We start from the raw sequence: 25,013 nt of genomic DNA, 5'->3' as shown, positions 1-25,013 counted from the left end.
TCACACCATAGAGGAAATAGAAAAGAAATGAAGAAGAATAAGGATCCTGCAAGAAATATGAAAGGAACATACTATTCTTACCATATTTGTATAAGAAAAATTTTATTTGAACACATATAATCGTTCTCTATACCCAGCTTACTCACCACATTCATATTATTTTTACTTAAACTACCAATATCTTTTTGAACCCAAATTTATTACCTAAACTACCCTTATAAATCCAATTCAATATATAAATTTATCTTTACACCCATACTATTAACTTAATGAATTTGGCTTTTTTCCGAGTTTCCAGGCTGCGGTGACGGCGAAGTCTAGCATTGTGCAAGAGCTTAAGGAAGCACCTTCGGTTCCTATAATCCAAGAACAGAAATTAGCTGAGAAGAAGAATCCACCTCATCGTCAATTAGGCATGGTTATTAAAGCGCTCCTCCTCGTCAATTAGGTATGGTTATTAAAGTGCAGCCACAAGCAAAGAAACCTAAAACCGACCGATCAGGGAGGTAGCGAAGAAACCCCGCATGTAGATACAGAAAAACTTTAAAGGCAAGGAAGACGGTTAATGGTGGTATTGATAAGTCTATTGTTGTTGCCCAGACATGTCTTGTTTCCAATGATGGAGCTAGAAATTTTTCACCAGATGGGTTAGCTTAAAGATTTAAATCTTTATAAACAAAGAAACTTGATACTATATTTTTTTTATAGTACCAGATATGTGACAGTCCGTCCCGGACTTTTTGTACCGTAGGGGTGAAATGACGATTTTGCCCCTAGCATGGTTGTTTCGTTGTGTGGTTGTTTTTGGGTGTTGCTTGGCTGGTTTTGGACCACACACACTCTCCCACACCCCCCTCACCCTTTTCCATGTCCTGCATCCCTGTCCCGAGCCCTTTCTCTCTCCCATTTCTATCCTTCTTGTACGGACGACAATCAAAACCATCCAAACCTTCACAGATCGAGGAAACAAATTACATATTCATGCTCGTAAGGTCCGTAGGAGTTCAACCATACCCATTTCAGGTAAGGATACCTTCGTTTTCACGTCAAACTCGGGATACCCCGATTTGGTCACTGTTCATGCACACGTTAATTCTTGTATTTTTAGGAATTTCAAGCTTGTAGGAAGCTTGGTGAGGTCCTTAGGAGGCTCGGGGTGGTTCGTTTGAAGGTTTTGGACGTCGGGATCGTGAGTTTCAAGTTTGGCCGGAGTTGGTGATGTTTTCCCGTCGAGATCCCGTGTGTTTTAGTGCTTGAAAGTGGTATGGATTTGTTCCTCTTGTTGTAAGCTTCATTTTGGTACCAATTTCGTGAACTTTGGTTGAAAAACGAAGAAGATATAAGGTTTTAAAGTTTTCCCGATTTTCCGGCGCCGGTGACGGTGCCAGAGCTTCGCCGGAGAAGATGACGGAATATTCCTAACGGCCTTAACGGAATCCGTCAGAGTTAATGGAATATTTCTGAAGGCGTTAACTGACGCCGTCAGTGTGCCAGGCACGTGCTTGCGCGTGCAGCGGTGAAAATTTTTTCTGAAAATATGGGGATGTTCCTGAGGTTAAGTAGATCACGTTGGTGTATTCATACACCCCATTTGAGCATTGTATGAGAATTTATTTCGTGATATTGGTTATGTGTTTTAAAATTAATGTTTTTATAGTTGTTTCGCATATAGGTGAGACCTATCCCGAGAACGAGCACGGTCACTCGAGGCAAGGGGGTTACGACCCTTCTACATACCAGTGAGTGGGCTTTTAGTTTTCCATATATACCTATATACTTATGTTTTTCCTAGAAAATGAATTGAAACATTTATACGTTTTGATGTCATGCATTATGTTGCCGTTTGTTTATGCATTGTTATTAGCCTATATATATATGTTTGGTGCTGCGGACGCACAGGTAAGTGTCAGGTGAGTATGGTTTATGCTTATATTCAATAGTGGTTTGAGATGCATAGAGAGCTCATAACCTGCACCCCCGGTGTTAGTGCTTCCGCCCAGAGTTGGGCATAGTCCTTCACTTGATGTTCACCTCCTGCACCACACGCTCATCTTGGATCCAAGCTAGGTGCACAGTCCTGTCGTACAGACCACTTTAGGTGGTTCCGACTCGTAGGTGACCCGCGATTATTCGCCAGCCTTCACGTGATCGTAGCACTTGAGCGTACTTATATTACACCCAGTCCTGTCGTAAAGACCACTTTAAGTGGTTTCGACTCGTGTGCAGGTACAGTTAGTAAGATGGAGATCTGAGCTCTAGATTCAGCCGTACAGGTCACGTTAGGTGATTCCGGCTGACAGATTCATGGCATTGATTTTGACATTTTCCTGAGCACTTGCATTTATTCGAGGCATTTGGCATGACATATTTCTGAGCATGACTTATATATATATATATATATATATATATATATATGTATATTCTACTTTTCTGGAAAGTATACAGGTTTTACGGCGAGGGGTTAGAACTTATTTATGAAATGGTTTTTGAAGAGCTTTATTTTTGCCCACTCACACTTTTTGTTTTGCGCCCCTCTAGGTTCTAGTTGGCTAGCACTCTTGGTGGCTCCCCGGAGGATTTTCCCGGCATATCTGACAGATTATCACCAGTGTAGGATCATCTTTGGGGTGTGTTTATGTAGTATTGTTCTCCCGGACTGCATTAGGTCGAAGTGCTCTGAACTTGTTTTCACACTTACGCTTGCACATGTATGTTCTTACGTTGTGTATAGCTGGTTTTTATTTATTCGTACTTTTATTATTATTTTTTTAGCTTCCGCACAGTGCACATGGTTACGTCACTTCCACGTGATGGCCAGCATGCCCTGGTCTCGGTCGGGGTGTGCTAAGCTAGCTTAAGAAAATTTTCACAAGGTGAACCAAGGATTTTCGTTATTAAACAAATTAAAACTTGTACATGTACAAGAAGCGGTAAGAAAAAAGATGTAAGAAAAAGAGACGATTTATAAATTGTATTATATAATTTTATATAATTAAACCGAGAGAATTTGGATTAAAGACTAAATATATGATGGACTATATTCGAAAATCAATAAAAATTACAAGTAAAATTTTATTTTTCACTAAAAACTACATGGGCTATAGCCCACAGTAGCCCTTAACTTGGCTCCGCTACTGCTTGTTTCCTATCATGATGACAGTGAAGATGACTAGTAGTTTTGTTCAATGTCTTTACGGAGAAGTTAAAGTTGATTAACTTATAATTAAAAAAAAAAGGTTGCATAAATCGATACATATCTTAGTTGGAGTGTTCAAAACTTTAAAATCACTATCTATCCGTAAAAAAGAGCTTATTTTCTCTATGAGGGTATCTTAGTGTGTTAACTAGAATAGAATGTAGGAGAAAGATTGTATCATGGTAAGAGTTTGATAAATGGGTTTTGGGTTTTGTTGATACAATTTTATTTTATTGTTAAGTTCATCTTATACTTTATGGTAATAATGTAATATGGTAAAAAGACACTTTCCATTTAAAATTTAAGCTAAATGTAGAAAAAGTTTGTATGAGTTCAAATAAAATTTGTATAATCTCGTCTATTTTTCCCTCCAGCTACCTTCTTTCATCCTTTTTTAATTCTTAAATTCTTCAATTAATTTCCATCTTTTTCTAGAACAAGAATAAAAGCTAAAAATTAAAAATAAAAATAATTAGTAGATAAAATCCTAAATTTAGCAAACAAGATTTGTTAGACGGTAATTAATAATCTGCCATGTTAACAATTAGGGTGGTTCTATTTCCACTCCACAATCTAATGAAGGCACCCCCTACAATTCTAATATGAAATATTTTTTTGCTTTGATATAAAATGAATAGTAAATCACAAATATGACATTTGGAGGAAAACACCTAAACTGGTCCACCGAAAATGTTAATAAACTGTTTAAACAGATTAACCAAAGGTAATTAGTTTAATGGTTTCTGTCTCTACTTAGTTATAAAAAATAAAAAAATAAAAATTTAAGTTCGACTCACATAAATACTGAAAACAATATATATTTATAATAAATTTGAAATTTAATTTTAGAGAATAAATTTTTATAAAACGGATACACAATCACTGTGATATTTCTTGCCAATGATATAATTTCATATAGAAAGATACTCACACATAACATACAAGAGCATCTCCAATAAAGATGTCAAAAGATAAATGTTAAATGTTAATTTGATAGCTGACGTAACAATGTCAAATTTTCTCTTTTTCCAACCGATATTTTTTTTATTATAATTGATGCATTAATATGACTCACACAATAAAATAATTAAAAATTATTTGACATAACATTTTTTTATATGTGAAATTTGACATATAAAAACTTATATGTCAATTCACATAAAATTAATTTATTGGTTGAAGGTTGCTTCTGTATTTAAATTTGATTAAATGACTTTCCACTTTAAATTTGACATTTCTTTTGCAAATGATCTAATGCGCAACTCCTAAATGGTAATCAATAACACTCATTCCAGCCTCTGTATTCTGTTCCTCCCCCCATTTCCCGGTCCCCACTTCTCTCAGTTTTCTCTCTTTCCCGGTTGCCGCCACGCCGACACACACAACTGCCGCGACTTTTGTTGTCGTACACGGTGAGATTTTACCGGTATATTCACTCATATCGCGAGAAGAACTCCCCTCTCTCGTCCTCCCATCAAATATTTAAGCGCAGATGAAGAAAGAAGGTGAAGTCGTATCCAGCTAGATTGGTAATCTGTTTTCCCGATGCATTAAATTACCATTCTGCTACCCCTTAATTACTACCTGCACCCCCAAGACTCAGAGACTCTCTTCAGTCTCACACCCACTTCCCTTCTCTCGTCGTGTACGTATACCCACCAGACGTCGACAACTAACCCCTCGCTCACATTTTCTATGTAAAATACTTTGCCTTCAATCCAAGCCAAACCGATATATATATATATATATATATTTTTTTTTTCTTTTTAAGTCACAAATTAAAATGAATATTAGAAAAAAAAAAAAGAATAAGAAAAAAAAAGCTCTTTAGATCTAAGCCTCACAATTTCTGACACCATTCATTAATCCGATACAAAATAACATGAAATTAACAGATTTTAAATCGACACGATAATTAATCGGATAACCAATCAACATTTGTTAAGATAACAGATCGGTCTAGCTGATTATAATAATACCCAACTTCCTCACATACTCTCTCTCTCCCCGAAGCTCTCTCAGTTTCAGAGCTCTCCAGTCTCGCCCAGGTTCGTCTCCAACCCAGAGATATAGAGTCTAGAGAGAGAAAGAAACAACAGCTCTCTCACTCCTACTCTGAGTCTCAGGTGCCTAATTTAATTTTGAGTTTTTGAAAACGACGATGATCGACATATGCATGCCTGCATTTTCCCTGCTCATATTTAATTTAGATTTTGATTGATGGTACCCGACACCTATAGATATAATTATTTATGTATGTGTATGTATATGTGTGTATAAATATATTCATTGTTCTTATCAGTCAGTCTCTCATTTCGTTGCAGGTACTCCTTCAACACGTAAAAATGGGGACTTAGCTCGATTATCGCTTCCAATCGTCTCTTTTCCGAATTACGTGCAACGCGACGTCGTGGGTTCGCGAAAATGCGGGTCAAAGAGATGCACCCGCTCTGCTGCATCACGCTCGAGAGCGCGGGTCTCGGTGACCAGTCGCCGGACATGCCGCTCTCCCGGACCCGGAGCCTTCCAGCGAGTCTGGCCGCGGCGCAGGTCGGATCTGACGGCAATGCCGCCGTCGGGGCATCGGGATCTGAGGCCACCGTCGCCGGAGTCCTCCACAAGTGGACGAATTACAGCAAGGGGTGGAGATCCAGGTGGTTCCTCCTCCGCAACGGCGTCCTCTCCTACGCCAAGATACGACGACCCGAAACGCTGAGCCTGTTGACCCCAAACGACGACGTTCGACTCATTGGCGAGATCTCCACTCACCGACTTTCCCGGATGGACAGCGGGACCGGAAGGCGGAGCAACAAGCCCCCGAAAAACGTTGGAATCGTCCACCTCAAGGTAAATGTATGTACCAAAAACGACACCGTTTCCCTTCTCGTTTTTTCTCCTCTGCGATCGGTTGCAGAGCAGCAATGCTGCAACCGCGGACGCCGAAGCAATTTTGGCGCTATTTCAGTACCGCTCTCTAATATGGACAGTAACTTTATTAAAAAATTTACCAAAAATGTTACCTTTTCTCTATTCTGTCAATTCTCAGGTCCTTCTGATTAATTATATTTTTTAATTCTATTTAATTTGGTTCGATTCTGAATCTGCGAGAAGCATTGACTGTTATCTGAGCGGGAACCGGGTGTGGACCGGCGGTTCACCGCATTGTTCGTCGTGTCCTGGGTTTTGTGAATTTCAATTTCATAACAGTTTAACTGGATGTTAGTGTGAGTGGGTCACATCAGCAGGTGGATAATGGGCTGGGGGGTTGGGGGGGGGGGGGGGGGGTGGGTGGGGTTTCATAGGGTACGTAGCAGGCCTGGGTATTACCCTGTGATCATATCACCCCTGGTTTTTATTCGTTGGATTCAAGCTAAATTTTTAACCCTTTCTCCAAATTTTAATTTCTCACGTCCCATCGTGGTGAAACTTGAAACACCCAAAAATGGAGACAGTGATCGGACGGTGTTTGATCTGAAAAATGGAAGTAGGAAGGATTCTGTGAATTTTTCTGGGTATTTTTGTTTGCGTTTGACTTGGTGTGGGCTTAGTTTACAAGTTGAGTTTTTATTATTTAATGGAAAGTAGCGGGTTGAACGATGGGTTTGATTACATTGTGGGAAGACTTTTGAGACCATTAGGTGGATTTGTTTTAAGTTTTAAAGCATCCTCTTAGTCCTTTTCAAAACCTAGGTTTTAGTTTTACGGGTGGATATGCTTAAATTCTATCCTCATGATTTTTCTGTACAGCGATAGCTTAGAGCCGAGGCGGGTTTTCCGGTTTTGGGTAGAATTTCTGGTCGGCTTTTTGGAAGGACATCGAATGATCTCGCTTTCGATGCCTTGTTGTTGTCGTTAATTTAGAAACTTGGGAGTGTTTTTTTCCTTGTGGTCTGCAGATTGAAGGTGCTTTCTGCATTGATGATTTTCATTTTCCTTTTGATTTACAAGTCAATTGCCTTTTTGTATTGTTGGTTTTCCGAAGTGACTATATATTTGTATTTTTGTTCTAATTTGTATTGCAGATCTCATCCTTCAGAGAAAGCAAGTCTGACGATCGGAAGTTTTACATATTTACTGCTACAAAGACCCTTCATTTAAGGACCAATTCAAAGAGCGAGCGGGCGGCTTGGCTACAAGCTTTGGTCTCAACTCGGAGTCTTTTTCCTCATAGATCCTTGAATGATAACCTCTCTCTTGTACCAACTGACTTATCTGTATCAACCGAAAGACTGAAAAAGCGCCTGCTTGAAGAAGGAACCGGTGAGGGCGTTGTACAGGATTGCGAGCAGATAATGCTCTCGGAATTCTCTCAATTACATGGACAGCTGAAGGTTCTATGTGAAGAACGATCAAATTTACTGGACACATTAAGGCAGTTCGAGGTAACTACTACTTAGTTTTTGTCACACTTTTCGAATGTTAATTGAAGGCTTTGCACTTCCACATAATATATCTTGAAGAGATGTGTTTGTCACAATTAAATTTTAGTCAGCCATGTATCTTTTCAAATCGTACTTTCTCACAGCTCTAACTACAATTCAAGTAATGAAAAATCTTCTTCCTGGTTGGATGTTGGAACTTAGTTTGGTTCGAATTTGTCCCATCCGGAAACTAATGAACCAAATCTTTGATCTAATATTTTAGGGTGCTTCGGAGTATTGGATACTCTGGATCTTCTAAATGAAGACAGAATTTTGCTTTAGGACTGCATTCATTAATTATCTTTGTATTCACTATCTTGAGTTCGGATTTGAACTTTGTAGTTACTTTTATTGATATATTGTGACATCTATATCTCAACTAATTAAAACAGTGTACTTTACTTTACTTTTATGGTCAGTGGAATTTCATTCCCAAATATCTCTCATCGAACAGGTGCTTGTCATGGATGCACTCATGTATTGTGTCTAGCAGTCCAAAAATTGATAATTTCCATGTCCTCAACTGCTGGTAGGAAGAAATGTAGCATCAGTTGGCTAACTGTTGATTGAATTGGATCCAGTGTGGGACCCACCAATCAGCAGCAAAGCTTGTCTTGGTAGATCAATTGCACATCTTTTGGGTGCATATATATGTAATGGTCTCTTGCAAGCAGATCGTGTCTGAATGTATAGTCTTAATCAACAATCTGGCAGGAGAGGGTTACTATATTTCACATTAATATGTGGATTTGTAAGCGGGATTTTCTAATATTCTCCAAGGTATTCTATACTGTGGGATCATAACGGTTACAAACCTCCTACTATAAGATACTCTAGAGTACCAAGAATATTCGTTTATAAGGATTAAATTAGCACACTTGGATATGCTTACTGAGTTTATAACCACTTTTAATTCGTAACCAATCTCAAGTACATGGAAGCAAGATTCATTCCAAATTTACTGGAGTATGTTTTTTATGAACTGCTCCCAATTAACGTGGTCTGTGGGCTTAAGGCCTTTAACCATTACCATTTCTATACTTTCCTTTGAGCCATTGGATGTTTTGTGGTAGTCATTTCTCCTTTGAATAATTTGTTGAGCATTACAGTATCTTTCCATTCATAGATATAGTTTTGTTCTTTCTGGTGTTTGGTGTGCCAGTCCGATATATGTCAAAGTATTAAAACGGTTTGTTATGGTTCATTATTGTCTTACCCTCTCATCTTTAAGTTACTTGCAACGGGCACACATGTGAGATGTGTGCAACTAAATTTGATTATATTTTTTGTCGTGAAACTCAATTTTTGTCCATATTGGAGTTTGAAAGCATTTTAAAATTGTGGTCTATAACTGAAAATATAACTAAACGCTCAACTTATTCCATATCCAAATACACTCCAAAATTCAAAAACACAAAAAGGAACAAAAATCATGTACCTAATGAATGGTAAAGCATTGAATTTAAAAAAGTGACTGAACTTAAAAAAAAATACTAATTGTACATGTGGATGATTGCTGGTTGTTCCTCTTAAGCAAAAACATACAAAACCTCAGTTTTGAAAGGGAATGTCAAAGACCTAAGGTAGGATTGCTGGTTGTTCCTTTTAGAAGAATTGAAGGTAGCACAGGGAAAATTATTGATTCGGAGTTCAAAATTTTATCCGTACATGAAAATATGCAAACATCCGCTAAAGTACATATGAAGCCATTTATTGATATTGCCGTCTTGCAATAAAGTTAAATAATTAGCTAAGTTGATAAACATAAATGCTTGAGAATCTGCAAAGTTTATTGCAAAATTTACAGATTTGAATGCGAGGGAAGTTTTCGACTCTGAGAGAGAGAAGAGAGAACCACCGATCTATTTATCCTCTCCTTTCTTTTTTTTAATTTTAATTACTTTTTCGAATTGGCATATATTTTTGGGTGGTTTGAATCAAGAAGCGGTTGAACTTGAGCAGAATGTGAGAGAAGTGGGTAGCAGTTGCAGAGTTTTTTCGGGAGAGATATGAGTTCAGTAGAGAAGCTGATGAGAGTGTGAGAGAGTGGGGTTTTTATATTTTGTTTTATTTTCATTTATTGCTTTTGTTGGATAAATTTATCCATGGTAATAACATACTTAAATTGAAGTAAGTTATCTGTGTAGGGTTAAAATCATCATCCCTGTGTGTTTGGTTGACAATGAGTGTTCTATTAATAAATAGTATAGATAAGCATACTGCTTTTGCAATATCATTATGCCTGATACTTTTTCGTGTGCAGGCAGCCAATTATGAAGCTGAAGCCTCTGGAACTCATGATGGGGAATACCAATTGACGAAGCATGAGTTTTCCAGTTTGGGACAGGGAAAATATAGTGGTAACCAACTTATGCTACCTATCCACTTTTTAACACGTTCTTTCATTTTCTACTTTTGAATACGATACACCTTCCTTGTATAACGAACAAAGTAAGTATACAATTGATCTCTTCAGGCCTATAGTAAAGCTCTCCATGAGATGTAGTTTGACCCTTGATTACATGTTAGACATGAACTACGCAATCCATTTTGTTTTAAGCTAATCCATTGAAGATCCATTCTTTAATAGAAGTTTTGCAAACCTCTTTTCAATATGAGAGTTGCGCTGAGGATGTACACATTGCGCATAAGTCTACGTGTGCGTGCGTGCAAAAAGAGCGGTTTGCAGAAATCATGTCACAGTCTAGCTGTTTGTAATAGAACCTGCCGTGCATGATGTAACATTGTTTACAAGTGATCTCGTTGGTTGATGCATGGAAAAATTATGGTAAATTGATAATCTATCTGTACACAGATAGTTTTATTTGAACCAATAGAGCTATATTCTGTAATTAATGTTGACTGATTACCAATTTGGATGGTTAGGTTTGAGCTTCTTGTTTTCATTTGACTCAAGGTGGCTGTTATTTTTAGGACTCGGGAAAAACAACTTTATCCATTCTCGCTTTGTCTCAAAGAATTTCTTTTGCTAATGAACTATCTCTGAATGCCTAATTATTCAAAATTTCTGCCATCTCAGAGCATTGTTTTCTCTTCACTTCTTAACATTCATGATTGTGTTAATACTGTTTTGCCTTTTAGAGTGCAGCACAACTGAGTCATCTGACGATATTGAGAAACAAGAGCACGAGGAAGTGTCAGATGAAGACGAAATGCCATTTCATGATACACAAGAGTATTTCACTGAACCCATCATTAGTTGTGGGTCTATGAAAGGAGTGGTAACTAACAGTAATAAGAAAAGTGACGCTCAAAGTCAATCTAATAAAGGTGAGGAGACGCAAACTGAGAAGGAAGTTCAGGATTATAAATACCCACACGTTGAAAGGAGAAAAGAGCTTCCCACTCCAGTTGAGAAGGAGAAGGGGGTCAGCCTTTGGTCTATGATTAAAGACAATGTGGGAAAGGATCTCACTCGAGTATGCCTTCCTGTGTACTTTAATGAGCCAATATCATCTCTTCAGAAGTGCTGTGAGGATTTGGAGTACTCGTATCTTTTGGACCGTGCATATGAGTATGGGAAAATGGTAAGGTTGGGGAGTGTGGGCTTTTTTCCTCATTATACATTGCAGTCCTAATGTCATGTTTGTGGTAGAGATTGTCTGTATTGATGACTGCCCATACTTATTTGTTGTTAGTCTTACAATGTAAATCTTTTGGTGGTTATATTGGTGGAATAAATTTGTTTGAAAGTCTGATGTTTAGTAAGTCTTAGAAGGATTGCAGGAAGAATAGACCATTGGTCAATTTCTTGCATTAGAATAGTAAATCAAGTTTTAATTTGGCTGGAATGTGCACTAGAATATTTTGTAGTGCCTCAAAGATTATAACTTTTTAGATAAATCTCACATTGTTCGTTTTTGGTCCCTTATCTTATTAGGGAAACAGTCTCCAAAGGGTTCTAAATGTTGCTGCATTTGCTGTTTCTGGATATGCATCATCTGTAGGGCGGCACTGCAAGCCATTCAATCCCTTGTTAGGGGAAACTTATGAAGCTGACTATCCTGATAAAGGAATTCGCTTCTTCTCCGAAAAGGTAAGGGAAGTAAAATAAATGAGCGTGGGTGTGATAAGTGAAAATGAGGGTGATATTTGCATGCAAAGGCTATTTATTATCTTGATATTCTTACGGTGGTTTTATATAAATGTTTACTTTTTTCCTAAATTTATCCTCTTCAATCCAAAATATTTAAATAAAATTTTACTTGATACAGGTTAGTCACCATCCAACACTCATTGCCTGCCATTGTGAAGGTAGAGGGTGGAAGTTCTGGGCTGACAGCAATATCCGCACAAAATTTTGGGGGCGATCAATTCAGCTTGACCCTGTTGGAGTTCTGAGCTTGCAGTTTGACGATGGTGAAATTTTCCAGTGGAGCAAGGTGTGCATTACCATATTGTGTTTTTGCTCTAAATTGACAGATCGTTAGAATCATTTTCTTGGGTAATATAACCACCAAGGTGTGCATTTCTATGTTATGTTTTTTTATGTATGCTACAAGTGTGCTTAAATATCTTTACGTTGTCTAATAGGTCACAACAAGCATATATAATCTAATTCTTGGTAAAGTGTATTGTGATCACCATGGTACAATGCATATACGTGGTAATCGTCAGCATTCATGCAAACTGAAGTTCAAAGAGCAATCGATTCTTGACCGAAATCCTCACCAGGTTAGTGGCGTATTTCTTTTTCTGTCCAGTACGATGGTTCTATGTTGTTGTAGAGAATGTTGAATCATTATCATTGCTGTTTACTGGCCTGACATTGTGCTGATTGCAACTGTACACTCTACATCCACATAGGTTCATGGATTTGTGGAAGATGTCATGGGGAAAAAGGTTGCTACGTTATTTGGGAAGTGGGATGAAAACATGCATTATGTTAATGGTGATGGGAGTGGCAAGTTAAATCCTTCAGATGCTTCGTTGTTGTGGAAAAGTAGTAAACCTCCTAATGTCACACGATACAACTTAACGTCATTCGCAATGACACTGAATGAGCTAACACCTGGACTGCAGGTAGACATGATGTAATACATCAAATGTTTCATATGCATTCTTATTTTTCCCTTATGCATCTCTCATTGGTTCTTATAGCTTTGTCTGATCCTGGGTATTTGATCACGAATTAAGGAGAAGCTCCCACCCACCGATTCCAGGCTCAGGCCAGACCAACGGCATCTGGAGAATGGAGAGTACGAAAAGGCAAATGCAGAGAAACAGCGGCTGGAAAAAAGGCAAAGAATGGTAATATTGGCTTCTTTCTGTATCTTTTGGTCACTCACACACACACACACGCAAGCACATAGACATCCATGCCAGCCTCATCAGCTGATTTTCTTTTCACTGATTCTAGGTTTTATGTGTAGAAGGTAATCCGAGATTCATATTGTTTTCCTTGGTCATGGATTATGGTTTTCTATGATCTTCCCATTCAGAATATTTATGAGGCCTATACTTCATGCGATCAAAGTTAAAATTCATACTATGATCATACCAAATGATGAATAATCCATACTAGAGACCAAGTCACTTGCCAAATTAGAGTCAACTGTATCAATGAAATAACTTTTATGTTGGACGGTTGGAAAAATTATATTGCTGATATATAAGAAGTTACGACTCTTTGGTCAGTTTTGGAATTGGTTTGCATTGCAAGCGACTTCAGCAACTTCACCCAGTTCCAACATGAGAAAAAATGCATGTCTTTACTATTGCCCCGTTTACTCCTCTTACGCTTTCACAATATATTATTGAGTTCCTTACAGATTTGAAGAGCAAATACAGAAAATTATTTGATGCATTCAAACATACAGATCTTTAGGAATACTTCCGGTGTATTATAGTTTCCAATAAATATGTTTAAAAGCAGATGGCATATGATTTAACTGAAGTATTTCTTTATTACTATTAATGCTGGTGATAATCCTTGAAACTCTCAATGCACAGTCGAGGAAACTACAAGAAAACGGGTGGAAACCCAGGTGGTTCGAGAGAGAAGGTGAAGATGAACCTTTCCGCTATGTTGGTGGCTATTGGGAAACACGGAAGCAGGGAAAATGGGAGGAATGCCCAGACATTTTTGGTGAATTTAACGAAGGCCTTGATGAGCAAACAGAAGGGTCCTGATTAAAATTCAGCAAGGTGCTTACTGTCTACAAAACCATGTTTGATACATTCTTAAAACTGCAATATCCACAAACGTCTTCATATCCGTAGATATATGATTTAACTCTACTAAACTCGTTCACTAGAAACGTTGAGACTTTTTTATGTGTAAATTTTCTTATAATGCAGGAAACATAAATTGCCTTGAGATGGTCACAGTCGAAACTGCGAGCGTTATAGCTTTGGCATTTCCTGATTCGGTGTATTTGTTCAAGTGCGGTCAGGAGATTGATAGCATTCGGGCATTTAAGCGAAGAATTCCCTTTCATTCGGCTGTGTGTTGATGGTTAGATTGTAGTCTTATATGTATATCCTTGTAATGTCATCATTCAGTGTCATGGGATATTAGCTTACTTGTCTAATCCCTCTCCCTCCCTCTTCTCATCTGTCACATGTTGTAGTTTTTGTTTTCTTTGTATTGGTGCCAACCATCGGTTGAGCATTTTCATATTTAATTGTATTTTCTTGGAAATAAAAAGAAAAATGTAATTCTATCACCATTCCGTAAGCTTTGGGCTGCCCATTATTATACAAGTAGTGCTCTTGCCAGGACCATCTTCGCGTTGAACTCGATTCCGAATAAACTCAATCCTAGTCTTATATATCTGAGAATATTGTAGTAATTGTCCTCTAACTTTAACCTGGTTGGAGTAATAGTTCCTCAACTCATCAAAACATTCAGCTATGGTCCTTTTCGTTAATTCTGTCAAAATTTCGTAAAAATGAGTTATGTTGGAAGAATCATTACTATAATTGGATTAAAGTTGAGGGATCATTACTCTAATTGGGTTAAAGTTAGGGGTCTATTTTTCCAATTCGGTTAAAATTGAGGGACTATTGCTATAATTTTTATCATTTGGTTTTCCATATTTGCTCATTGATTCAGCCTCACGTGCGTGACACGTGACTCATTTTGATAGAAGTTTGTAGGTAGTTCACAAAAAGAACCATAGCTGCACGTTTGGATGAGTTAAGGGATCAATGGTCATGAATTTTTAATTGAGAGACTATTACACCAATTGAATTAAAAAGGGACTATGGCTACAAATTCTTCTAATATCTGGACGCATCAACTTGTATCTAAGAGATTTTTATTTTTTGAGTTTGAGTCATATGATAAAACAGCTGAAATTATTATTTCCATTTTAAAGTTAATCTACAGACGGTGCCCCTCGAGTTGGAACAATGGAGTAGTTGAATTATTGTGAGACTGATCCGGGCTTTCGGATAAACGATTAAATTTAGAGGTTCAAATTCTCTAAATTCCAATGGACAAGATTCATCCCATGCTTGAGACTGAAATCTAGCCACTGGTTTTTGCATAATGTGGTCCAAATCTAATTATGGAGGCCAAGTGAATGCTCTATAACTAAAGTAATCAGCTCCATTCTCCCACTTTCTAATTCGACCACAGGTTGGAAGTCTGCCATTTAAATCATATAGGGTTTATATTACAAATTGTCTCAGAAATTGAATCACACCATCAAGATGGATTCCGTAAATTGAAAATCGCTTAATGTAGTCCCAATAGGTGTCACAAATCAATATGATTCTAATTATGTCAAAAATTCTATTACGTGCTGATGTGGCACATAAATAGGGCCTACAAGATGTAAGAATTTTTTTTCACAAATGATCTTTGAAATTAATCCATGCGATCAAGAGGGTCCTTGAAATAGGGGTCACAAATTAATATGGTCATTCCATTTAAATCACATTAGGACTATGTTGATCAATTTTCAATTTCAATGACCATTTGTGATTAAAAAAAAAGATTTGTGGGACCCATTTATGTTCCATATCAGTACATAACAAAATTTTTGACAGAATTGTGACCGAAGGACTACACTGATTTGCGATGCCTATTTTCAAGGACTACATTGATTGATTGTCAATTTTAGGAACCATTTTGATGGTATGCGTTAGAGACCATTTGTAATAAAAACCCAATCATATTTTACTCACATCACTGACTACCTTTTTAAAAGCGTCTCCAATGGCGAGCTGCAAATTTAAAATGTAAAATTTTATCTCATTTATATTTTAGGAAGATTTAGTCATGTAAATGTGGTTTTTACTCCAATTAGGAGATGTAAATTTGAATTTGGACACCTCTTCTTGAACTCAAAGAGCTATTATTGTTTTTTCCCCTCTCCTGGAGATGTGATAAAAGATCTAAATTTATATAAATATTTACATTTACATTTTCATGTTAAGATGGATATTTTATATCCCTTTAAAATTGCCTATTAAAAAACTTTCCCGTGAACAAGTGGTGTATATGTGTTATACATCGTAGTTGTCTTTGAGAATTTGAAAGCTCTGTATGAAAATTTTAAATACAATTCTTATTAACATGATGTTTTAAGAAGCTAATATTTTTCGAAGAGCCAATTCAATAAAAAATCGTATTATAATATACTTAAATGTTATATGAATTTAATTGTTAACGCTTCAATTCAAGTAATTGAATGATCTCATTTATTTGGGGACCAGTATTATGAGCTATGGACTTATGACACTACAAAAAAAATGAGTACTGCACACAATAAATTATCTATGCCCTTTGAGATCAAAAAGCACCAATAATTGTGCTCATAGACCAATAGCAACAGTGCAGCTACTATCTTTATGTCTGTGCCCTCTATGGGCGTCACCATTGCTGATAGCACACACTATCGCTATTTGTGCTCAAAGAGTTCAGCACAAATAATAGCCTATTTGTGTCTTAATTCTGACAACCATGTCAGATTGTCAGGTGACAGGATCATACGCACACAATTTTCAAATCGTGCCCAATAGGTTCTATTTAAAAAAAATAATTATTAATGTAGAAAAATTGAATTTTCTTTTAAATCAACAAATCCCACAATATACGCGTATTTTAGTTATTTACAACCAAGTCCTTCAGAATCCTATCCTCCCCCACAACACTGTAGCCGATGGACCCAAGTTCTTCGTGCAATGAAGCTCACTTAACCACATTCTCTTGCTTAAACTGAGAGTCCCACAACTTTTTCTGAATTGAAAATAAATCGTAGTTGAATAAGAATCTTAGTAAAAAGCATAGACTAGGAAATATTTATACCTTACAAATAGCATCCATTTCATCAAAGATTATCGCATGCAAACCACTCTGGTCTCCAGGGGAATTAAGGACATAATGAGATTAGAAATTATTGAAAAACCAGCCTAAGTGCACTTGACATGTATATATTTCCCTTACCGCGAGCCCTTTGATCATTCTCAGCATCAGCAAATAGATTCCTAACATTTTTCTTAGTTTCACCAACTTGCTCAAAACTTCAGGGCCATTAACAATCTAGCACAGTTCACAAAAACAGAAATCTCATCAATCACCAATGCAAATAATAGCTAACTTATCTCTAAGGATAAGTTGCATATCCAAAATCATTCAGACATGCTCAAATAGCTTTGTTAAAATAATGTACTAGCATCAAAATGATGTGTTAAATCATGATTCGACATGGTTCAATGTCTTTCCAAAAAGGAGTGTGGTATAAAGTTATACCAAAAAGATATCAGCGCAACTAGAAGAATCAGTTATCTTACTTATTTGTCACGTGAGGAGGGAAAACATGGGATACAAAAGCTCTTCGAAATATATCTGCAAACTCAGCACCTAAGCCACCAATTCCAAGTGTTTGAAGATTAAACTCCTTGTGCCTGACAATGTTGCTACTTGTAGCTTCATGCTGATTTACAATATGACGAATTCAGTTCAGAATATCAAATTTCAATACATTATTTGGTATTGTATACTATCTAAAATAATACTGAAAATGTTCACCTGAAAATGCACATCATATCATGACTCTGATATATGTAGCTAAATAATTGATCAAAGGAGCAAGTGCAAAAAATAAATTAAGAAACAATTGAAGAGATATGATATCTACACCCTTAGCAAGAGCAAGGCCAATCCTTTCCAAGAGAAAGAGAGATATTACCTAACACCAACATCATCGACAATGCTGATAGCCATACCGGTAGAGAGACCAGCAAGGCCACAAGCTAGATAGCCATATAGGTACTGATGATCACGACAATGATAAGTCCTTAAATACCCAACAATATAAAGTTGTGTTAATAACTGATTAGCAGCTCCTGATCAAAGAATGTAAACAAACAACTTTATAGATTAGATTATGTCTTTGTTGTACTGTAATACAAAAGAAAGAAAAAATCACAACCAATTTTAATACAATCAATTCAAACATTACACACAAACTAAAAATTCTAGAACACTAGAAATATGGAAAGGAAACTAATGCAGATACTATTTGATTAAAAAGAATTAATTAACAAAAACTTTAAAGTCATAATAAGATAATGTTTTAAAATTGCAGAAGTATAGAGGTAGGGTTACATCCCACGTGAAAAACCACAGGGTAATGAACTCTGTTTCTCTCAGGTTTTCAAAACTTAAAAAATTATAGGACATAATTGTATAAATTTAACTGAGATGAGCTCAAATACCTCCAAGCTTATCATACAACTCTACAGCTAGCTAACAAAAATACAGACTATATCCAATTTTGAAATTCCAGTTGATCGATCACAAGGTATCAAAGGTCAAAAACGAACCCCTAAACCATCTAAACCCCTTTGCCTCCAAATACTGTGGAATCCCAAAAAATTACGATAAATTTGAAAAAGTAAACAAAAAAAAGGAAAACTTGATTGCAAATTAGGAAAAATATAAAACAACTACCTCCTTATGGCATTGATCTGAGGAATAGTGAAGACGATGGTGCTTCCTCAGAATCTTAGATCCGATCTCAGACTTAACCAACTCGACGAGTTTGAAGTCCTGCAGCTTCTTCAACTCCATCTGAAGCTTGTCTTGCTCTTGGCCCTTTGTTTGGAGCTCTTCCTTCTTGAACTTCAAGATCTCCTCCTTCTTAAGGAGCTTCTCGGTTTCTCCTTCTAAAGCCTCGTTGCCTGAAGCTTCTCTTGCATTTCTTCAAGTTCTTTCTCGAACGACAGACAGTTGGGATCTGAGCGTGAGATGCAACAAGAGGGAGAGACGGATCGATTGAGATAGAGAGAGATGCGGAGGCGTTGGTGTTTCTCAAATCTGATGTACAGATGTTTTTCAAAGAAAAAAACGAAAGAAAATCTCAGATCTGAGAGAAGTGAAAGTGGTAGAGAGAGATGCATAGATTTTGTTTGGTTGAGATAGAGAGAATTTGGGTAGAGAGACAGAGGGAGGGGTTAAAGGGAGAGAGAGCGAAGTGGGGTGTGGGGTGTGGGGTGTGGCGTGTGGGTGGGTTAAGGAGGAAAGTGGGGTGTGGGTGGGTTAACTGAGAGAGACAGAAATGCAGAGAAAGTGGGGTATGTGTGGGCCTTAAGTATTTGAAAAATAATAAAAAATAAATAATTGTGTCTTTAGAAGTAAAATGTTGGCACAAATGATAATTTGAGTCCATTATTTTTATAATGATGTCTTGAAAAAATATTTGTGCCAAATTTGTAGAAGAATGGGCACATTAATTAGTGCCTTTATACAAAGGAAACAAATACAATTTTTTTGTGTGTAAAATTGGTTAGTTACCCACAAAATAATTAATTGTGTCCTCAATTTTGTATCCATAGGCCATTTTTCTTGTAGTGTGAGAGAGAAACAATCCAATATTCTTTTTCTTACCATACTATCTTCTAATTGTTTGTTGTTGAACAAATTATATATTATATAATATATCTGGGTGCGAAAATCTCGGGGGACCTATGCAATGCTCCTATTGCTCTCCCTCAAAGCCGGCATTGGTATACATCTCCATATACACCTCCGATTGAAGATGCTCCAACAGAGATCAATCTCATATACATGTGGATTGGAGCAGCAACTATTAGACAGACGGTCAATAAATTATTTAAGTACACGCATTATTACATTCTAAAACATAACCAAAGTAAAATTATAACAACGTCTGGATCCGGTGATGATTAACGAGCTTTAATGATTCTTCATTTCTTTATCTTTTATGCATACAAGATTAGTTACAAGCTTATGTAACAAAACAAAGAACACAAGATAGGGAAGTAAATTGAAAAATATACCATATTAATGGACACAAATCTCTACTTCCTCCAATTCTATGCCCTCCTCAGCAAGTCTTTTGTCCTTGTAGACATACCAATTGGCACAAAACAAATAGACAACCAAATTCAAAGCACTCAGAAGTGCCAATAGCCAATAGAAATCATAAAGCTTTCCTTGGTTGAGATTGTCTGCCAGCCATGGGTTCGTGTCCCCTGTCACATTGTGCACTATACTCACCAACAGTGAGCTCACGAAAAACCCTAACGAGAGGGTGCTCAGAAACAGCCCTGTGCTCATTGTTTTCATTCCTTTCGGGCACTCCCTAAGGAAGAAGTCCAGCTGCCCAATGTACGTGAAGGCTTCTCCTGCCCCCACAAAGAAGAACTGTGGGACCAGCCAGAAAACACTCAGTGGGATCTCAGCCGTTGGATTGCCTGTCAACCCATGTGATCTTGCGGCGTTCAGACGCTTCACTTCTGTGAGTGCTGCTGCTACCATGGCAAATGTTGAGAAGACCAAACCAACCCCTATGCGTTGCAATGGGGTTAGTCCTTGAGGGTTGTTTAGTACTTTTCTTGCAACTGGGACTATAATCCGGTCGTAAACTGGGACAGTTAATAAAATGCTGCCTACAAAGAAAGCAGTGAGGGATGCCGGCGGGATTTGGGACGATTTTCCGATGTGGCGGTCCATGGAGGTTGCTTGGGACACTGAGAATGTGGTCATTTGGGCATAAACTGTCCAAAAAATTATGTTAGTGGCCCAGATTGGTAACATTCTGATGACCAATTTTACTTCTTCAACATCGGTTAGGGTTGATAAACTCCATTTGTTTCCGATCGTGGTTTTACCACCTTCTATGTTTGGTTCCTTGATTGCTGCCTTATCCAAGAAACTGCACTAGAAGAAACCAATTAATTCAAATTGTTGACAAACCCTAAACCCGAATACATGTTCTTATCAGCCAATGTACAACTTCATGGTAGCATCGTTTGTATGCATGTAATAAATAGTTCCCATCAGTGGTGTAGTGAACGATATTTTATTTAAACATATATAGATCTTCATTAGTTTAAGAAAAATATTCATGGAAAATTTCTTGTTACATGAAAGGTTTCTTGTTACATGAAAGGTTGAGTTATAAATTAATCGAGTCTCATTAAAACATGACATGTATTATAAGTCTTTTTCGTTCTTCATATTATTAGATTTGTCATGTGACAGGAACGTTCTATTTAACTTTTTCTTAATTAGTTTTCCTATTTCCATTTTATGTAGTTTTACGTTGCACATGTGTGATCAAGTTAAGGTTGAACATCTTTCTAGGTGCAGTATGGGCCAAAAAAAGAAATTTGTTCCAAATAATAACACAAATATAAGAACATAGTCATGTGAACAAGCACAAGGGAAGTTTTGTGAGTCACATCATCATCACTTTTATTTTATTTTATTTTTGTAGTTTTGGGAGTTGTTCTCTTGTGCCAAGAAAAGATTTTTCAAATGATAATAGTGTGTGATGGAATGCGAAGGGAACAACGCAAATCAGGGACAGAAGGAGGTAGTGGAATATATAAGCAAAGGAAATATGTCCGTGACCGATGGAGCTGGGGAACATGATGACTTTTGGTTTGGATTACTGGGGGAGGCGATAACTAGAACCGAACTCCAAAAGACAAATAGCGTGAGGATTGATTGAATTTCATGCAGGACAGACTGGCCCCGTCCCTCGTGATATGCTTTTGATTGAGTACAGATCCACTCCAGATCTAAAAAAAGGGAACCTAAGGATTAAATGATTCGAACTGTTGAAATTTGATCTAACGATTACAATTATTATAACTTTTAAAGGGACTCCTTATTTGTAGCGTTGGATCAAATTTCAACGGTCCAGATTATTTGATCCTTAGGCTCCGTTTTTTTAGATCTGAAAAGGATTTGCACTCCTTTTCAAATGAGGAAGACTTAATTCATCTCCCGATAATTGCATGAATGGACAAATTGTTACATAGGAATAACAGCAAAGATAAGTTTGGTTGAATGGGTATATACATCTAGTGATACATATATAATTAGTTGATAAGTATTCCATAAATTTGCATGAGTTCTCAAACAAAAGTCAGTTAGCTGTCTATTTCATGGCCAGGTTCTCTCGCTGCAGGCCGATAACCAAGAATCTTATATCAAATGGGTTAGGATATCAGACACTCATTTTTAGATTTGACACTCATTTTGTAAGATTCATTATGTAATTTTTTAGGGGTCCGAACCGTCTATATTTTTTTTATCATTTCATCCTTTCAAAAACTAGGTCTCCTCGTATCCTAATCTATTTCAAATATGTATTCACTGATTGGATAATTAATGTTGCGTATTGGTTGGTGCATGTAATTATCCAAAAAGAAAAGAGAGGATAAGCCCCTTCGCAATTGTCACATCTCCTAACTAGTGTAGGGACAAAGTACACGAACACCACTCTTTGTAGTATTTTAGGTTGAAATAATTTTAAATCTTTTCTTCAATAACTATTTCAAGTCTTTAGTATTGGCAGCTAAGAGCTAACCTAAATAATTGACTCGTCAATAATGCTTGATGCGCAAATAAGTTTAATTTCACATTTGGATAATCGATAAACACCACAGACTTCATGTAAATTCTACTCTGGAATAATTTTATATGTAATATTGTTAAACTTTTCAATGTATTATATGGTTAGACAGATTGTTAATTCGACTTTCTAATGTGTTATGTGGTTAGATATGTTGTTAATTAATTCAAAGCTTGTAAGACGCAAAAAGAAATTATGAAATTTTATTCATCAAATAAATTAACAATGTTAGATAATTTAAATTTGAGTTCACTTTAATCGTATTTTCTTTTGAGAAGTCATATAAACACATTATTTTGTAAACAAAGGATGTGATGAATTAGTTAAAAAACAGTTGATGCAATTAAAGTAGTTAACTGAGATAGATACATAAGAATTAGGGTTGATAACACTAACCGGAACTGCTTGCTATGAGGCAACATTTGCTTCTTCTTCTCCGTTAGTCCATCATCTATGTCACCAACGTCGTACAACAAAGTCAAGTCCAACGGCAGTTTCACATTCCTCTTCTTCCACGCGTTCACAAACACTACTGCAATTTGCGTCAGAGGGCTGCCCACAAGTTTCTTAAAACGGTACCGTCGTGTGCCTGACAAGAACACAATGAGGCCGAGCACAATTGCACAGACACAGATTCCATATCCCCATTGCCTCCCCAAGTTGTCTTGGATGTAAACAAGAACTGTGACTGCAGCGAGTGAGCCTATGCTTATGAAGAAGAAGAACCAGTTAAAAAAGTTCGTCATTTGTTTTCTTTCTTGTTTATCCGATTCATCGAACTGGTCAGAGCCGAACCCTGAAACGCTCGATTTTAGGCCTCCGGTGCCGAGGGCGGTGAGGTAGAGGGCTGTGTAGAGGACCGTCAGCTGCTTTCCACTGGCCGGTAGGCACTGCAAGCCGGTTCCAGCGGTGCATTTGGGGGGTTGGAGGCTGGGGACTGTGGTTGAGATGGTCAATATTGTCACACCCTATTAACCAGAACAAGAAATTAAGAAAGAAAAAAGAAAAAACAACACTAAAACAAGTACGGTGGAATTATGTGTGTGCTTATACAAAAGAGCAATTAATGGACTTCATCAATGGTATAAGATACGTAATTAGAAATACACCTAGAAATGAATTGATTATGTATTTATTTTGGGTGAGAGTCACTTCTCAATGCCAATGGTGAATTAGAAGCCTTACCATTGCTTGGATGGTGGCAAATATTGCTATTGTCAGGTACCTGCCGACATTTGAAAAGTAATGTAAGAGTTTTCAAATTATATTATAATTAATTAACATCTAAATCTAATATAAATGAGATCCCTTAGTATTACACTTTTCTCAATGAGAAGATAAATCATGAATGATTTTTTGTTAGTAAATTCAAAGCGAACATACACCAAGAATGAGCGGACATTGGTTATGGTATTGGCAAGTCCAAATTCAAAATGGGAAGCCAATTGAAAACTAATTACCTGCCAAGAAAGGTGTCTGCCACAAAACCGCCGAGCAAGCAGAGCATAAAGGAAGTTCCAAGAAAGTTGGTGACGGTATTGGCCGAGGTAGCACTGCCCAAGTGCATGGTGCCCGTCAAATAAGTCACCAAGTTCACAGCAATTCCTAGCGTTGTTAGCCTCTCACATGCCTCTCCACCTGAGAATTTTTATAAATAAATATCAAAACCAGCACTGTGTATGCAAGAAGCAATTGAGTGAAGGGAGCACATAAACATAGGCAGGGTGGGTAGCTAGTTATACCTAGAATCATGGTGGCCGCCGTCCAGCTGCCAGTTTTTGACCGCTCAGCTGGGCGGCCTTTGTAGTCCCATGCATCTGGGAGGGTGATTTTTCCTTGTGTATCTGGGAGGGTAGTACTATCCCTCATTGTACTAGTTAACGACACTAATTTTCTTTTTCTGGTTCAGGCCAAAAATGTTTGTCAACTATATATGTAAAGAGGGCGAGAGTGTGGCACAATGGATGCAAAGGCTTGTGGCCTTTTTATGGTGGGAGATTATTGCAAAGAGGTTGCATAGATAGAAGATGACAGTGGCAGCATATTAAATTGTGCATTATATAAGAAAAAAAAAATATTTTTCTCTATAATCGATATGGATCATTGATCAAACAGATCTCTTTTTTTTTTTATTTTTTAAATGACACCTGTAGCCTAGCTAGCTTGATTTTGTCACACATTCTAAGACCAAATAATCATTCTATAAATTGAATATTATTAATCCCATGCGTTATTGAAGGGATCAAGGTTTACACAATGGAAATGTATGGATGTTTGAGCATATGCTTGTATAAACAACAAAAACAACAAAAATAGTCGTTATGCTACATTTCCAAAGGTTTTCACAAAAGTTTACACGAAGGGATCAAGGTTTACACAAAGTGGAAATGGGCGGACAGATTTAAGTTACCACCGCAGAACATTTGTCATTATGGTACATTCCCAAAACAACAAAAATAGTCAAGATAATGACTCAAAGATTAGAACATGAGTGTAATGTATCTTTGTGCTGCAATATATGTTCGGTTGCTA

General features: G+C 37.1%; 2 protein-coding genes and 1 long non-coding RNA gene across 9 annotated transcripts; 1 reads left to right on the top strand and 2 right to left on the bottom strand.

The window, feature by feature from the left end:
* The first annotated feature begins 5,103 nt into the window (after positions 1-5,103).
* LOC137710811 (oxysterol-binding protein-related protein 2A-like) lies at positions 5,104-14,317 on the top strand. Of its 4 annotated transcripts, none has more exons than XM_068449944.1 (12): positions 5,106-5,244; positions 5,521-6,043; positions 7,219-7,578; positions 9,881-9,977; positions 10,720-11,165; positions 11,519-11,674; positions 11,853-12,020; positions 12,172-12,312; positions 12,445-12,660; positions 12,775-12,888; positions 13,591-13,785; positions 13,939-14,317. In XM_068449944.1, exons 2-11 carry the CDS (start codon positions 5,621-5,623, stop codon positions 13,768-13,770), a joined length of 2,301 nt encoding a protein of 766 aa, XP_068306045.1. In that variant the 5' UTR covers positions 5,106-5,244; positions 5,521-5,620; the 3' UTR covers positions 13,771-13,785; positions 13,939-14,317. The 4 variants fall into 4 exon arrangements, with proteins under 4 accessions (XP_068306046.1, XP_068306045.1, XP_068306044.1 ...); XM_068449943.1 differs by having other exon boundaries at positions 5,521-6,049; XM_068449945.1 differs by lacking the exons at positions 13,591-13,785; positions 13,939-14,317 and having other exon boundaries at positions 5,104-5,244; positions 5,521-6,049; positions 12,739-12,878.
* A 2,450-nt stretch (positions 14,318-16,767) lies between these two features.
* On the bottom strand, positions 16,768-18,900 carry LOC137711716 (uncharacterized). Of its 4 annotated transcripts, none has more exons than XR_011065091.1 (3): positions 17,383-18,271; positions 17,036-17,131; positions 16,768-16,828 (listed from the first exon to the last, which is right to left on the bottom strand). It is a non-coding gene; the product is annotated as an uncharacterized lncRNA (long non-coding RNA). The 4 variants fall into 4 exon arrangements; XR_011065093.1 differs by lacking the exon at positions 16,768-16,828 and adding an exon at positions 18,545-18,900 and having other exon boundaries at positions 17,383-17,937; XR_011065092.1 differs by lacking the exon at positions 16,768-16,828 and adding an exon at positions 18,545-18,900 and having other exon boundaries at positions 17,383-17,888.
* Positions 18,901-19,693: 793 nt separating this feature from the next.
* Positions 19,694-24,483, bottom strand: LOC137711458 (protein NRT1/ PTR FAMILY 6.3-like). Its single transcript, XM_068450701.1, has 5 exons — positions 24,224-24,483; positions 23,942-24,119; positions 23,667-23,706; positions 22,878-23,449; positions 19,694-20,771 (listed from the first exon to the last, which is right to left on the bottom strand). The coding sequence occupies exons 1-5, from the start codon at positions 24,348-24,350 to the stop codon at positions 19,898-19,900; spliced, it is 1,791 nt and encodes a 596-aa protein (XP_068306802.1). The 5' UTR covers positions 24,351-24,483; the 3' UTR covers positions 19,694-19,897.
* Positions 24,484-25,013: the final 530 nt, after the last annotated feature.

Source organism: Pyrus communis, chromosome 12, assembly GCF_963583255.1.
Source record: "Pyrus communis chromosome 12, drPyrComm1.1, whole genome shotgun sequence".
Taxonomy (NCBI): domain Eukaryota; kingdom Viridiplantae; phylum Streptophyta; class Magnoliopsida; order Rosales; family Rosaceae; genus Pyrus; species Pyrus communis.
This window is presented reverse-complemented; position numbering and strand designations above follow the sequence as displayed.